At 52.2% G+C, this 16,628-nt stretch overlaps 1 protein-coding gene across 6 annotated transcripts in view; it reads left to right on the top strand.

The window, feature by feature from the left end:
* Window positions 1–13,899, top strand: part of CARD11 (caspase recruitment domain family member 11) — a 127,258-nt gene extending 113,359 nt beyond the window's left edge. For all 6 annotated transcript variants that reach the window (XM_074390564.1, XM_003934784.4, XM_074390563.1 and 3 more), the window contains 4 exons: window positions 1,303–1,482; window positions 2,848–2,972; window positions 4,988–5,103; window positions 7,998–13,899. In XM_074390564.1, the coding sequence (XP_074246665.1) occupies window positions 1,303–1,482; window positions 2,848–2,972; window positions 4,988–5,103; window positions 7,998–8,202 (626 nt within the window). In that variant the 3' untranslated portion in view covers window positions 8,203–13,899. The remainder of the gene's footprint in view (window positions 1–1,302; window positions 1,483–2,847; window positions 2,973–4,987; window positions 5,104–7,997) is intronic.
* The last annotated feature ends 2,729 nt before the right edge of the window (window positions 13,900–16,628 follow it).

Raw genomic sequence — 16,628 nt, 5'->3', positions numbered from 1 at the left:
AAAAGGAAGAGGAGGGTGGACACGAGTGGCTCACGCCTGTAATCCCAGTGCTTTGGGAGGCCTAGGCAGGAGGATCGCTTGAGGCCAGGAGTTCAAGACCAGCCTGGGCAACATAGTAAGACCCCATCTCTATGAGAAACGTAACTATAAAATATATTAAGAGATTAAAAATAAATTTTTAAATGTATAAATAAATAAATATACATGCTGTCATGTGCCTGTGGTCCCAGCTACTCAGAAGGCTGAGGTGGGAGGATCACTTGAGCAGGAGGTTGAGGCTGCAGTGAGTCGAGATCACATCACTGCAGAGTCACTCTGGTCTGGGCCATATAGCAAGACCCCTAGCTCTAAAAATAAAAATGAAAGCCAAAATTAGATTAAAAGGGTGAGGGAGCCTGGCCTTGGCTGTGAGGACCAGACTGCCTCAGGGTGACACCCTACCAAGCTCGCCTGCTAACGACGCTCGTTGTGGTTGCTTCACGCCTGGGTGCCCATGTTAATTGGGGCTGTTTGCTGTGAAGTGTTCATTTTATTGATTTCTCTTCCCACTGAGTGCCTCTTGCCATTTATCAAGCCGGCAAGGGGCTGCCGTCCCCCACCCCACTGGCCCCAGCTGGCCCTGCTGAGGAAAAGGGAGGCCACAGCCTGGACTAGATCTCAGAGGAGGCCCCGGGGCAGCTCCCCAGGCTGGCCCTTTGGGAGTTGGAACAGTCAGGACAGGGGATGATAAAAGGCACATGGGACAAGGGACAGGCTGCCCGTTTCTGGGAAGTGTTTCCTCAAGCTGCCTGGGGGTGGCTTCATCAGAACCCCAGGCTTCTGTGTCGCTCCCCGACCCCAGCCAGAGAGGGACTAAGAAGGCAGAACTGAGGCCAAGTCATCCTTCCCAGTGCTCCTGGGAGGTGCCCAGGGCCTTGCCCACTGACCCTGCTGCCTTGTGGGCACCTGCCAGCATTTGCTTTCCTTGCCCTTGCCCTCTGCTCTGCTGGGTTGTACCCAGTCCATGCCCTTCCTCTGAGAAGCCCTCCTTGATCATCTGCCAAGGCGACCTTTCCCTCCACAGCCCAGCCAAGGTTCGTGCATTTGCCACACACTCTGCCTGCCTCCCCCATGCCTCCCCTCCCCGGCACATGAGCCCCAAGCAGTGCCAGCCTGAGGTGACCTCAGAAACCGATGCCTGGGGCGGCAGCCAGGCCTCCACACTGACGGTGGCCTCTAGGACCCAGTCCAGGGGTCCCAGCCTCCCTGGAATGCCTTCAGAGCCCCAGGGCTCTGACTACCGCCCTCTCCTGCCCCTGCCAGAGCTGGACCCTGAGAGTGAGCTGGGCAAGAACCTCAGCCTCATCCCCTACAGCCTGGTGCGTGCCTTCTACTGCGAGCGCCGCCGGCCCGTGCTCTTCACGCCCACCGCACTGGCCAAGACACTGGTGCAGAGGCTGCTCAACTCGGGGGGCGCCATGGAGTTCACGATCTGCAAGTCAGGTGAGCGGTGAGCCGCCTCACTGGAGCCATGGACAAGGATGACTTCCCCTCTTCTCTTCCCTCCTCCCTTTCCCCCTCTTCCCTCTTTCCTTCCTCCTCCCTTCTCCCTCTTTTCTTCTCCCTCCACCTTCCCACTCCTCCCTCTGCCTCCTCACTTCCATCCTCCCCTCCTTTTCTTCCTCCTCATCCTCCACTCCCTCTCTTCTCTCCTTCTCCTCCTCCTCCCTCCTCCCTATCTCTCCTCCTCCCCCTGGATGGGTAGATGAATGGTTGATGGGTGAATGGGTTGGTGAACAGATTGATGGATAGATGGGTGGGTAGGTGGATGGATGGATGGGTAGATGAATGAGTGGGTGGGTGAGTGGATGGATGGATGGATGGATGGATGGATGGATATGTAGATGGGTGGGTAGGTGGATGAGTGAGTGGGTGGATGGTAGGTCAATGGATGGATGAGTGGGTGGGTAGGTAGATGGATGAGTGGATTGGTGGATGAGTGAGTGGATCGATGGATTGATGGATGGATGGACAGATGAGTAGGTGAGTGGGTGGATGGTGGATGAATGAGTGGATAGTTGAGTGGGTAGATGAGTAGGTGAGTGGATGGATGAGTGGGTGGTGGATGGATGAGTGGATGGATGGATGGAAGAGTGGGTGTGTGGATCAGTGGATGGGTGGGTGGGTGGATGGACTGGTGGATGGATGGATGGATGAGTGGGTGAGTGTAGTAGATGGATGGGTGGATGGATGAGTGGATAGGTGGTTGGGTAGATAAGTAGGTGGGTGAACAGATGAGTGGGTGGGTGGAAGGATGAGTAGAAGGATGGGTGGATGGGTGGATGGATGAGTGGGTGTGTGGATCAGTGTGTGGGTGGATGGGTGAGTGGGTGGATGGATAGAAGGATGAATGAGCGAGTGAGTGGGTAGATAGTAGATGGATGGGTGGATGGATGAGTGGATAGGTGGTTGGGTAGATAAGTAGGTGGGTGAACAGATGAGTGGGTGGGTGGATGGATGAGTAGATGGATGGATGGATAGGTGGATGGATGGATGGAAGAGTGGATGTGTGGATCAGTGTGTGGGTGGATGGGTGGGTGGGTGGATGGATGGGTGGGTGGATGGATTGGTGGATAGATGGATGAATGGGTGAGTGGGTGGATAGTAGATGGATGGGTGGATGGATGAGTAGGTAAGTGATTGAGTAGACAAGTAGGTGGGTGAACAGTTGAGTAGGTGGATGGATGGTTGAGTGGATGGATAGACATTGAGTTCTGTAGAGATCAGAAGGTGGCAGGCAGGGCCTGGATGGGATGGCCAACTCAAGGCCACCCATACTGCCCTCAGAACTGGCTCCTCTCTCTGCAGATATCGTCACAAGAGATGAGTTCCTCAGAAAGCAGAAGACGGAGACCATCATCTATTCCCGAGAGAAGAACCCCAACACGTTCGAATGCATTTCCCCTGCCAACATCGAAGCTGTGGCTGCCAAGGTGAGGCTATGGATGGGAGGTTGGACGGGGCCGGGTCCCTCCATGATGATCCTCATGAGACCACCTGGGCCAAGGACAGGGGTGGGATGAAGAGCCACTTTCACCTCCCCGTGGCCAGACCTTTCCTCCTTGTCCCTGCAGCTGCCCTGTGTCAAGTCCCTCTCCGCCCCCTTGTCCCCTGGACTCCAATGTGAGTTTTTATTTTGGAGCTGCTTTCTATTTGTGGTGGCTTCCTGAGCTGGTGTGTGTTCGCATTGTTTAGGGGTGTGCATGTGTCTCGTTGTGATAACAAGGGCCAGAGATAGAGAACGAGTTCATCAGGGCAAGAGGCAGAACGAACGTGAAGGTGACAGGTATCCCATTCACCAAATAAGGGGGAAATGGGCCGTCACAAGGGTTATTAGCGATGATACAGAGATTGTCTGTGTGCATTGTAGAGTCTTTGAGGTAGACAACGTGACCTAAGCATTGAGTTCTTCCTCATCCCACCGCCGAATGAAGGAAGGGCTGTCACTCTTCATCAGTGGCATTCTCCCCCAGCTGCCAGGGACTGGCTCCATGGTGGACGCTGACCTTGGGGACACTGAGAGCAGGTGGTGGTGTTTTGTTTTTTAAAGTCTGGGCCACAGCAGCTTAGGAAATTCTGACAGCTGGAGTGGATAAAAAGCAAGTGAGCAGGGCTGGAGCCGAGATTGTTTTTAGCCAAAAAGAAGATCCGACGGCTGTCCCACAGATCTGTGCTGTTAGAAATGTAGGCCGTGGTCCTGCTGGTAGGGAATGGAGAGCAGTGGTCTGCAGGAGGCTCAGCCGGGCTCTGGGCTGGCCATTCCCACCTCCAGACACGGGTGCTAGTTCCAGGCTGTGTTCAGTGTACGAAATTCATTGAGCTGCCAACTTAGAATGCTCTATTTATGTTCCATTCCAATGCAAAGTTTCATGTTTTATTGATTTGGAGACAGTCTTGCTCTGTTGTCCAGGCTGGAGTGCAGTGGCACGATTACAGCTTACTGCAGCCACGACTTCATAGACTGAAGCAACCCTCCCACCTCTGCCTCCCGAGCAGCTAGAACTACTGTTATGTACCACCATACCCAGCTAATGATTTTTTAATTTTTTTAGAGATAGGGTCTTGTTATATTGCCCAGTCTCAAACTCCTAGTGTCAAGCAATCCTCCCACCTCCCAAAGTGCTGGGATTGCTGGCATGAACCATTGTGCCCGGCCAACGTTTTGTGGAACTTTTTTTTTAAGCAATGCCTTCAGCAAAACGTAGATGGTCCTTTCTCAAAATGACGAGCTCCTGGTTGAGGACCCTTGCAGATACTCTTGGGACTGGCCAGCCTGGCTGCCTCACCCATATGTTCCCTACACTCTTACTTGAAGGCTGGCTAGGGTAGCAGGTCTTTAGGGGGTTTCGTGTCTGTGTGTGTGTGTGTGTGTGTGTGTGTGTGTGTGTGTGTGTGTGTGTGTTTGAGACAGAGTCTTGCTCTGTCACCCAGGTTGGAGTGCAGTGGCACCATCTCGGCTCATTGTAACCTCTGCCTCCTGGGTTCAAGAGATCATTGTGCCTCAGCCTCCTGACTAGCTGGGATTACAGGTGCACGCCACCACGCCTGCCTAATTTTTGTACTTTCAATAAAGACGGGGTTTTGCCATGTTGACCAGGCTGGTCTCGAACTCCTGACCCCAAGTGATCAGCTCGTCTCAGTCTCCCAAAGTGTAAGGATCACAGGCATGAGCCACCATGCCAGACTGGTAGCAGGTGTTTCATTCAAACTCATTCATGCCACCTGGTTCACCCCAGCCGGGGCCTCGTCTCTGCCCATGAACAGCACTGTGGTCAGCAGAGTCCTGGAGAATCCAGACTCATGGGGAGTCTTATCTCCTGGATCAGTGGCAGGTGGCTTTCAGGGCTCCCACCCCACTATTGACCCCAACCCTGCATCCAGGCCCTGCCGCAGGCACCTTCACAGGAGGTGGGTGGGCTGCTGCTGACTGAAGCCACTGTGCCCGCAGAACAAGCACTGCCTGCTGGAGGCCGGTATCAGCTGTGCGAGAGCCTTGATCAAGGCCAACGTCTACCCCATCGTGCTCTTCATCCGGGTGTGTGAGAAGAACATCAAGAGGTTCAGGTAGGGCTCCGAGCCCCCTGGGGGCTGCCCCTCCTGTCCCTAGCGCCCCACCAAGCCTCTATGGAGGGCAGGATGCCTGTGTGCCCCACCTCATGTACCCCTTAGTAAACCCTCACCAAGTCTGGGACCGTCCTTGCAGAGCTGACACCGAGGGCTGCGGCTGAGGTGGTGACTCGCACACATGGGACACATCATGGGAGACAAGAAATAGGAGGGATGGGGTGGAGTGCACATCACCCAGGGTGGTCGGGGAAGGCCTTCGGGACACATCAGCAGACCCACAGCAGTGAGTGAGGATCCTGTCTGGGAGGCGAGAGGCAGTCCGACTCTGGACCTGTGTTCAGGACCGAGCCTGCAGGATTCAGGAAAGGGTTCACTCTGGGATTCCAAAGAATGAGAGGCCGGGCGCAGTGGCTCACACCTGTCATCCCACACTTTGGAAGGCCAAGGTGGGTGGATCAGCTGAAGTTGGGAATTTGAGACAAGCGTGGCCAGCATGGCGAAACCCCATCTCTACCAAAAATACAAAAATTAAGCCAGGCACCGTGGCTCACACCTGTAATCCCAGCACTCTGGGAGACCGGTACAGGTGGATCATGAGGTCAGAAGTTTGAGACCAACCTGGCCAACATGGTGAAACTGTGTCTCTACTGAAAAATACAAAAATAAGCCAGGTGTGGTGGCACACGCCTATAATCCCATCTACACTTGAATCCAGGAGGTGGAGGTTGCAGTGAGCCAAGATTGTGCCACTGCACTCCAGCCTGGGTGGCAGAATGAGACTCTTATCTAGAAAAAAAAATACAAAAATTAGCTGGATGTGGTGGTGCACACCTGAAGTCCCACCTATGTAGGAGGCTGAGGCAGGAGAATCACCTGAACGTGGGAGGTGGAGGTTGCTGTGAGCTGAGGTTGCACCACTGCACTCCAGCCTAGGCAACAGAGAGAGACTCCATCTCAAAAAAAAAAGGATGGTGCTGAGGTTTGGAGGCTGAGTGATGAGGACAGACTGGCCCTCCAGCGGCTTCATCTTGGATCCCCGCCCCTCCTCACACACCTGCAAAATAAATATCCTGCTGCCACTTTACGGAGGGAATAACAGAGACTGGGAGGGGTTAGGCCCCTTCATTCCTTTTCACAAGATTCTTACTGAGCTCCTGTGAAGGGTTAGGCTCTGGGGAACCCAGCAGTGAGCAAAAGAGACAGACATCCCTGCTCGATACCTCACACCCTTTAGGCTGGCCAAGAGAGAACATGCAGAAACTGACAAGTGTTGGAGAGGAGGTTAGATGTCAGAACCCAGTGCACTGCAGCCGCAAGTGCAAAATAGAGCGGCCCCTGTGGAGGACGGCATGGCGGTTCCTCAAAAATTAGAAACAGATGACCACAGGATCCATCAACCCCACCTGTGGGCATACCCCAGAGAGAATTGAAAGCAGAGTCTCTAAGAGATATTTCCATGCCGGCATTCACACCAGCATCACTCCCAATAGCCAAAACCTGGAAGTCACCTAAGGGTCCGTCAGTGGGGAGCAAATACACACCATGGGGCCCGTCCACACAGGTTGGGAAAGTGGTAAGAGCTGAAAACCTTGCAAACTGTTAACCAAAAAGAGTTGAAACAAAGAAATCATAATACATGTTAATGTAAGAGAAATCATAGCCTGGTACATACCCACTTCCCCACTCGTCCTGCCTGAAAATGTGTTTGTGGTGCAGTATGTACTACACCAAAAATGCTGTATGATTTTTTGGGTTTTTTTTTTTTTTTTTTGAGATGAAGTCTTGCTCTGTCACCCAGGCTGGAGTGCAGTGGTGCCATCTCAGCTCACTGCAGCCTCCGCCTCCCAGGTTCAAGTGATTCTCCTGTCTTTAGCCTCCCAAGTAGCTGGGATAACAGGTGCCCAGTTACTATTTCACCATGTTGCCCGGGCTGGTCTTGAACTCTTGACTTCAAGGGATCCTCCCCCCTCAGTCTCCCAGAGTGCTAGGATTACAGACATGAGCCACCATGCCCAGCCCATACAGTGGAATATTATTCAGCCTTCAAAAGGAAGGAGATTCTGACACCCACATCAACATGGATGAACCTTGAGGACGTTATTCCCAGTTAAATAAGTCAGTCACAAAACACACATGCTGTATCCGATTCCGCTTATATAAGGTCTCTAGAGCAGTCAGATTCCTGGAGACAGGAAGTAGAAGGGTGGTTCCCAGAGACTGCGGGAGGGAAGATGGAGAGTGAGTATTTTATTGGTCCAGAGTTGCAGTTTGGGAAGATGAGAAGTCCGGAGATTTGTTGCACAGCAGTGTATACCTAATGCTACGGAACTATTCACTTGAAGAATAGGTAAAATGGTCGATTTTATTTTATGCATATCTTAGCATGATTAAAAATTAAAAGGATGTGGCCAGGCACGGTGGCTCATGCCTGTAATTCCAAGTTTGGGAGGCTGAGGCAGGTGAATTATTTGAGGTCAGTAGTTCGAGACCAGCCTGGCAACATGGTGAAACCCCATCTCTACTAAAAATACAAAAATTAGCCAGGCATGGTGGTGCATGCCTATAGTCCCAGGTACTCAGGAGGCTAAAGACAGGAGAATTGCTTGGACCTGGGAGACGGAGGCCGCAGTGAGCTGAGATCATGCCACTGCACTCCAGCCTGGGCAACAGAGCAAGACTCCATCTCAAAATAAAAATAAAAAGGATGGGTTTGGAATTTCCAGTGAACAGCATGAAGGGGCATGGCCCCTAGCATTAAGAGGCACAGATGATATGAGGGAGAAGCAAGGTAGGGAAGGAATGGGGACCGCTGCAGTGAGGGGTGGCCAGGCAGGTGGTGCCACACCAGTGCCAAGGCAGCCTCCCCACAGCCCCTGCACGTCTCCTCCCAGAAAGCTGCTGCCCAGGCCTGAGACGGAGGAGGAGTTCCTGCGTGTGTGCCGGCTGAAGGAGAAGGAGCTGGAGGCGCTGCCGTGCCTGTACGCCACGGTGGAACCTGACATGTGGGGCAGCGTGGAGGAGCTGCTCCGCGTGGTCAAGGACAAGATCGGCGAGGAGCAGCGCAAGACCATCTGGGTGGATGAGGACCAGCTGTGAGGCGGGCACCCCTGGCAGAGACGCGGTGGGCCTGGGTCATCCCGTGAGGCGGGCACCCCGAGCAGAGAGATGCGGTGGGTGCGGGGGCATCCTGCAGCCCACAGAGCTGCCCCAGTGGATGCTCTGCCCCTCGCAGTGATGGAGCCTGGGGGGACAGACGTGCCCAGGGAGGAGCAGGGCACAGTCCATTCCCCCAGCCCTGGCTGACCTGGCCCAGCGGTTTGGCCCTGCCGGCCTTCGCAGGGAGACAGGGTCGAGCAAAGGACACCAAGCCAGAGCCCCGGGGCCAGCGGCCTCTGGAGAACCAAGGCAGCAGCTGAATGTAATGTGTGGGACAGGTGTGCGGCCACCAGTAGAGCAGGGACCCTGATAGCCAGGCGTCCGCCAATCCTGGGGACACACTCACCCTAAACACACTCCCAAGCAGGACAGATCGGGGAAGCAAGTGTGTGCCAGGCTATGATTTCTCTTGCATTAAAATGTATTATTATTTCTTTGTTTCAACCCTTTTTCTTTGTTAACAGCTTGCAAGGGTTTCAGCTCTTGCCACCTTCCTAACCTGAAAACCACGCCCAACAAGCTTAGCTGGGGACTCAGGCCCCATGTTCCTGTGTAGGGTGAAGGTAGGGTGACACACACACCCCAGGGTCCCAGGACAGGCCTGATTTATCCCTGGGATTAGAGTGACACTTGCTAATCGTACCCCATGGACTCAAATGCATCCTGATTTGGAAGACCAATAAATTGTCTTGTCACCTTGGGAAGGGCCCATCCTCTCACAGACCCCGGGGACCCTTGCAGTCTGTACCTGGGCTGCCCCGTAACTCCAGCCCTGAGGCCAGGCCCCCGTCACTCAGCTCTTCCCTGCATGTCACTACCCCTGCCGCAGTACATTCAATGTCCTTAGAGGGCAGCCTGACTTCCTCCTGCAGGTCAAGAGCAAGCATGTGGGGTATAGCCCTCTGGGGGGTTCATATCTCACTGCCCAGGAGTTTGGGGGTGCAAGAAAGCCATTCCCACTCCCCAGCAGGGAGCAAAGGCCCTAGGAGTTCTAGAACCATTCTTCTCCTTCACCCTCTTGTTGCAAACTTGCCAAGTATGGACCCGACAGCCAAACCAGGCCAGGTAGCACCCTTGGCAGGGCACCACGGCGCATGTGCAGGAAGCTGCTGGGTGGCAGGCTCAGATTCAAACCCAGGCGTCTGTCTTTGGGAACTCTGGGAGCAACTGCTCGTTGACAGCCTAATATTCAGACTTCCTTCCTTCCTAAGAGCATCCTGACCTATCCTGGGAATCTACATGTACAACTCAAAGACCACATGTCCCAGCCTCCCTTGCAATCAGGGAAATGTAAGGGGAAGTTTGGGGAGAGACAAATGGTGCTTCCTCCAGTTTTCTGCTGGGATGCAGACACAATGGCTGGAGCACCAACAGTATTCTTGCATCTTGAGGTGACCATGAGGATGGAAACCCCACTCGGAGGTTCGTAGAGCAGAAAGAGAGAAGGAGCCACAGTCACTAATGACACTTGGGGGCCTAAGAGTACTCCTTGGGTTTCTTTTACATGAGACAGAAAGAAATTCGTATCTTGTGTTAAATGACTGTTATTTCAATTCTCTGTTCCTTGCAGCCAAGAGCAATTCCTAACAGATACAGGGGAAAAAAACTTTATTCTTTGTAGTTTCAAATACCATGGGCATGGGTTGATCCTCTGCTAGGCTTTCCCACCCAGACAAGGTATGAATTATTAATAAAAGAAATCTATTAATAAAGATATCTTCAAAAAACAAAAACAAAAACAAAAAACAAAAAAACAAAAAATACTGTGTGGCCTGTAGCGTTTTCTGGCATTTTGACCCACAGAACACAAATTAGCACCAGAAATCTCTGGGAGGTGCGAGTGGATGGATGGGGATCCTAGGAGGACGCCTTGTTCTCGCCTCCTCCCTGACAGTCCATCTCTGCACCACCAGCTCTGGGTCTGTCAGGGAGTATGACACCTTGAAAAACAGAGTGTCTCCCTCCAAGAGCCTGTGAGCAATGCTGCTTTTTCCAAGACAGCTCCAGAAACAAGCTAGATGCGCCGGGTTTAGAGAGCCGAGGTGCAGCTGCCGTTACTTAGGGCCCAATAAACCAGCACGGGAGGCAATGCTCTGGCCGGAAGGCCTCCTGCTTCCATCTTGTGAAAGCCTTAAACTAAACTGTAAATTTCCCCCAAGCCGAGGCCTTCGTGTTTCCGCCTGGAAGCTGTGCTTCCTTGTAAAGCACCCTGTGCTGAGTGCACAGACGTGACCGGGAAGGAGTCTCGGATAAAAGGCCAGTTGATTGGTTTATATCTAGTTATTTGACTTCAGAACTCTCCGGGGGCTGAGCAGGGTAAGCAAACGTTTGTTTGGCTTGCATACACTTTGGGAGGGCAAGTGGGGTGAAGGTAGGCAGAGCCTGAGGAAAGGAACCTGAAAAGAATTTGTGGTGGGGTTTCTTTTCCCCCTTTCCATGCCCGAGTGATTTTAAGCAGGTTCTAGACTGCAGGGCTGCGGGGTAGATACTTGCTAATAAGCTGGTGAGAGGAGACGGGGCCGGCCGAGGACTGGAGTGAAGTTCTGTTCCCGTCCCTTCTCTGATGAAACGGGGAAGTCAGCAGGGGAATGGGGTTGGCACCCTGAGGACTGGTCCACGTGAGGATTTCCAAGGAGACCCCCGGCATCATCAGCTTCAGCCCCCGGGTCCTGCCTTCAGCTGCTACCAACCCCTGTGTCTGCCTGGAGAGCCGAGTGGGGCCTGGGAGGCCGGGTATGGGCAGCACGGAGCTCCCTGCCCCATCTGGCTACAGCTCCAAGTATTTATTGTACAAGGGTCTGCAAACTGAGTTTTGATTGCAGAGCCAGCCCAGGGCTCAAGGAAGCTCCCTGCACAGCAAAACCCGGAGCCCAAGGCTCTGGAAGCCCATGCCAGGCTGATAAGGCCACAGCAATGCTTGGTTCACACCACGGGCACCAGCCACATCGCCCAGAGCCACCGGAAATCGTGTCACATGTGTAGACGCACACCTTTCTGGGGAGAAAATCTGGGCTTTCTCAGATTCCCAAAGGGTTCTGCAATCCCAAAAAGGTGAAGAACCATTGCTCTGGGATTCTGCAAATATGAGCAAATGCTTTTTGAGCTTCTGCTCTGTGCCAAGCACCTTGTAAATGTGATTTTACTTATCCCCAAACTCTTCTCCATGTTATACAGGAGAAAATTGAGGCTCAGTTAAGTGACTTGTCCAAGGTCACACAGCTGGTAAACTGGAACTTCACCCAGGTCTGGTCATTTGCAGCTGCAAGCTCTGGGCTGGATTTTCCAATTCCGAGGTGCTGTTTGGGGTCCTGGTACCTTTGGTTATGTGTCCCCTCTGCTCTTCTAGGAACCAAGGAAGTGGTTGGTGTCCCGAGCAGTGGCTGCCTGGGGGCTGAGTGGCTGGGTGACACAATGACCACATTGAGAGGATGTGAATTTCCCCTCTTGTTTGTGGTTTTTTTGTTTGGGTGATTTTCTTTTTTTTTTTTAAGACAGATTCTCATTCTGTCAAGGCTGCAGTGCAGTGGCATGGTCTTGGCTCACTGCAACTTCCGCCTCCCATGATTCTCATGCCTTGGCCTTCTGAGTAGCTGGGATTATAGGTACGCACCACCACCATGCCTGACTAACTTTTATATTTTCAGTAGAGACAGGATTTCGCCATGTTGGCCAGGCTGGTCTCAAACTGCTGACCTCGGTTGATCCACCTGCCTCGGCCTCGCAAAGTGCTGGGATTACAGAATTTCTTCTCTTGGAAGAAGCCATCCGCTCACCCCTGGTAGTGCTGGCCCAGCTGCCCTTGGCTTCTACCTAACCAGGTCACAATTCTGGGAAATGCTGGCTTTCTCACCCAACCCAGGAAGAGGGCCGCTTTGGGGAGAGACTGAATGGAGGAGAGAGATGTCTTTGAGTCCCAGCATCATGCCACCATTCTGTTCTCAGAAGCCATCACAGGCTGGGTGTGGTGGCTCACACCTGTAATTCCAGCAATTTGGGAGGCCAAGCATATCACTTGAGCTAACACCCTGGCTGGAGCACAGTGGTATGAACATGGCCCACTGCAGCCTCAACCTCCTGGGCTCAATCCTCCAGCCTCAGCCTCGCTTGTAGCTAGGACTACAGGCACGCGTCACCATGCTCAGCTAATTTTTAAACATTCTTTTAAGAGATGAGGTCTCACTACATTGGCTAGGCTGGTCTGGAACTCCTGACCTAAGTGATCCTCCCGTCTAGGACTCCCAAAGTGCTGAGATTCCAGGTGCGAGCCACTGCACAGCCTCTCGAATTCCTTTTGACGGCCTTGTGATGCTCTGCCAGTGCTGCCCTGTCCTGTCACCAGTCCTTGCTGGTAGACAGCCAGTCGATTCCAGGGTGTCACTACTGAGCATCATTTTGCCCAGTTCTCTGCGCGATAAACCCCAAGAGGGGCCATGCACGGATTTCCTTGAAGGGAGCCCCACAGCCCTCTCCTGAGGGTGCATGTGCACAGACGGGGGCTTTGTGACGGCTACAGCAGGCTCGCGGCCCTGCCATGGGACATTTCCATGTCAGCCCGTCCGACCACAGGGACGGGGTCCATGTGGATGGTGGACTCACCTGTCTCCGTTACAGCTCTGGGAACCTGGCCCTAGGGCCACTGTAAAGGTTCTTTACTGCAGAGCAGTGCATGTGGCTTGTGAACCATGGTGGTTCTCCCCAGGGATGATCTGGGAGACGTTTGGTGCTGGGACGCCACTACCCCTGCTAGAGACAGACGGATCCCCACCCTCCATCCTATGGGAGATACTGGTCCAGTCAACACAGGCCTAAAACCCATTCACCCTGTTACCCCCACACCAGCTCCTCTCCTCCCCACCCCACCCCTAACTCAGTCACTCAGCCAGAAACCTGGGTAACACAGGCGTTCTCTCTGTCCCCTCCCCTCTCCTCTCAGTCTGTGCAGGCAACTGTACACACACATTCACAGCAGCACTATTCACAACAGCCAAGTGTCCATCAAGTGGTGGATGGATACACAAATTATAGTCCATCCATATAATGGAATACTACTCAGCCATGAAAAGGAATGAGGCTGGGCATGGTAACTCATGCCTGTAATCTCAATGCTTTGGAAAACCAAGATGGGGCATCACTTGGGCCCAGGCATTAATAACAAGACCCCATCTCTACTAAAAATAACAGGCAGGACACAGTAGCTCACACCTGTAATCCAGTACTTTGGGAGGCTGAGGCAGGCAGATCACCTGAGGTCAGGAGTTTGAGACCAACCTGGCCAACATGGTAAAACCCTGTCTCTACTAAAAATACAAAAATTAGCTGGGTGTGATTGCGCATGCCTGTAATCCTAGCTACTCAGGAGGCTGAGGCAGGAGAATAGCTTGAACCCAGGAGGCAGAGGTTGTAGTGAGCCGAGATCACACCATTGCACTCCAGCCTGGGTGACACTACATCTCAAAAATAAAAATAAATCTAACTGGGCATGGGGCTGGATGCCTATAGTTCCAGCAACTGGGAGGCTGAGGCAGGAGGATAGCTTGAGCCTAGGAGTTCAAGGATGCAGTGAGCTATAATTGTGTGTCACTGCACTCCAGTCTGGGCAACAGATCCTGTCTTAAAAAAAAAAAAAAAAAAAGGGAATGAAACACTGATACACACTGCAACCTAGATGAACCTAGATGAACCTTGAAAACACAGCGTTCAGTGAAGCCAGCCACAAAAAACAAACATTGTAGGATTTCATTTATATGAAATATCCGGAATAGGCAAATCCCTAGAGACAAAAAGGAAAAAAAAAAAAAACAAGATTATCAGTTAGCAGGAGTTGGGGAGGGAGGAATGGGGAATGAGTGCGTAAGAAATTTGGGGTCCGGCCAGGCGCGGTGGCTAACACCTGTAATCTGAGCACTTTGAGGGGCCGAAGCGGGTGGATCACCTGAGGTCAGGAGTTCAAGAATAGCCTGACCAACATGGTGAAACCCTGTCTCTACTAATAATACAAAAATTAGCTGGGCATGGTGGTGGGCGCCTATAGTCCCAGCTACTCAGGAGGCCGAGGCACGAGAATCACTTGAACCCAGGAGGCGGAGTTTGCAGTGAGCCGAGATAGCGCCACTGCACTCCAGCCTGGAAGACAGAGCGACACTCTGTCTCAAAATAATTAACTAATTAATTAAAAGAAGTGTGGAGTCTCTTTCTAGGGTGATGAAATTGTATTGGAACCAGACAGTGATAGTGACTGCACAGCATTGTGTATGTACATGTACTGTGTTGTACCCTTTAAAATGGCTAAAATGGTCCAGTTGATGATATGCGTATTTTTGCACAACTTTCGAAAAAAAGAAAAAGCATGAGCAAGAGCGAATCTTTCCTCTCCTGCTGGCTGCAGGAGGTAGAAGGCTGTCAGAGGGGCAGCCTGCAGGGCCCCTACGAACTTTCCTTCGCTTTCTCTAACATTCACTCAACAACCAATTTCAGGGCATCCTCAGGGTGGACATGCCCCATGAAAAGGGGTTCTGGTGAAAGTGTAGGAGAGGAACGATCAATTCTGCCAGGGGATCAAAGCGGGAGGGCCAAAGGCGAGGCCTGAAGGCTGAGTTGGTTCTAGCTGAGTGTGTTCTCACAGACTCTGTGGGTAGAGGAAAAGCAGAAGCTGAGGTGTGACGCCTGGAGAGGGTGGTCAGGGACCAGCCAGGGATTCAGCTGCTCACGGCCTTGGCAGAGCTGATTCATTGGGAAAAATACTGGATTCTTTCAGGCCCCACTGTCTGCCTCCCTGGCTCTGTAACCCTAATAGGTTTGTGGCCTGACGCACACAGCAGGTCAATATACAGAGACACCAGGTCACAGCAGAGAAAGGGGTTAAGTCACAGGGTCGCCCAATGTCAAATCCAGCTCCCAGAGGAATTTGGGGTTTGGGTTTTTAAGGGTTTGGGAGTAGGCTGAAATGTGGAGATCACTGATTGGTTGGGGAGTGCAGGGTGAAGTCCTGGGATGGGGAGAGGAAGAAGCTATATTCTCATTGCTGATCCCAGCCCTTGTGGTGGCCTCCAGGCTGGTTGCTGGAATTCAGGGTCTTAAAAACATCTTGCTGGATGTGGTGGCTCACATCTGTAATCCCAGCACTTTGGGAGGACAAGGCGGGTGGATCACCCAAGGCTGAGAGTTCAGGACCAGCCTAACCAACATGGTGAAATCCCATCTCTACTAAAAATACAAAATTAGCCAGGCATGGTGGCACATGTCTGTAATCTCAGCTACTAGGAAGTCTGAGGCAGGAGAATCGCTTGAACCTGGGAGGCGAAGGTTGCAGTGAGGCAAGATCGTGCCATTGCACTCTAGCCTGGGCAACAAGAGCAAAACTGTCTTAAAAAAGAAAAATAAATCTTAAACAATTTAAGTCTTATTTCATCGCCCAGGATGGAGTATAATGGCATGATCTCAGCTTACTGCAACCTCCACCTCCCCAGTTCAAGCAACGCTCCCTGCCTCAGCTTCCTGAGTAGCTGGGACTACAGGCACCTGCCACCCCACCTGGCTACTTTTTGTATTTTTAATAAAGACAGGATTTCACCATGTTGGCCAGGCTGGTCTTGAACACCTCATATGATCTACCCACCTTGGCCTCCCAAAGTGCTAGGATTACACGCATGAAACACCGCACCCAGCTGTCTTAGGCAATTGTTAAACAAAAGCCTTCTGATTCAAATGTCACAAATCCTGCCTATGGGAACAATGGGGATGCAAGTCAATTCTTAAACAGTCTATGATCCTGATGTCAGAGACTCCATCTGTAGGATCACTGGGGATGCAATGGTCAGGATTTAGTGGCACGTGACCTTTAGCAGCAAGGAAATGGGTCAGAGTTCAGCCTGATGGTTACTTAATTATATCTCTATTTCTCCCCAGAACCCAGCATGCAATTCTTGTCAACCCTACAGGGATGATTTCAGCTTTGCACCTCCCACAATCCAGCAACTGAAGGGTGAAACCCTGGCAAGTGTCCCTTCTGACCGACAGAAGCCTGGTAGGAACCTGTTATAAATGTTCTGTTATATTGTTGACCGAGAATAGCATGGAAAAAAAAAAGAGAAAGAAAAAGAAATGTTCTGAACGTCGCCCCAGAAACAACCTGATCAATTGCCTATAAGTGTCTCTGTGGGGTAACCTGCAATTTGAGTGTGTCCAGCTGTGAGTCAGCTGTGAGCAGAGGGTATGGGGGAGGTGCCACGTGAGCCCTGTCTGGTTATCAGTTGCTGCATGATATGGTTTGGCTGTGTCCCCACCCAAATCTCACCTTGAATCATAATAATCCCCACATGTCAAGGGAAGCACCAGGTGGAGATAATTGAATCATGTGGGCCATTTCC

This window comes from Saimiri boliviensis, chromosome 20 (assembly GCF_048565385.1).
Source record: "Saimiri boliviensis isolate mSaiBol1 chromosome 20, mSaiBol1.pri, whole genome shotgun sequence".
NCBI lineage: Eukaryota > Metazoa > Chordata > Mammalia > Primates > Cebidae > Saimiri > Saimiri boliviensis.
Note: the sequence above shows the minus strand (reverse complement) of the source record. Positions and strands in the feature narration are given on the sequence as shown.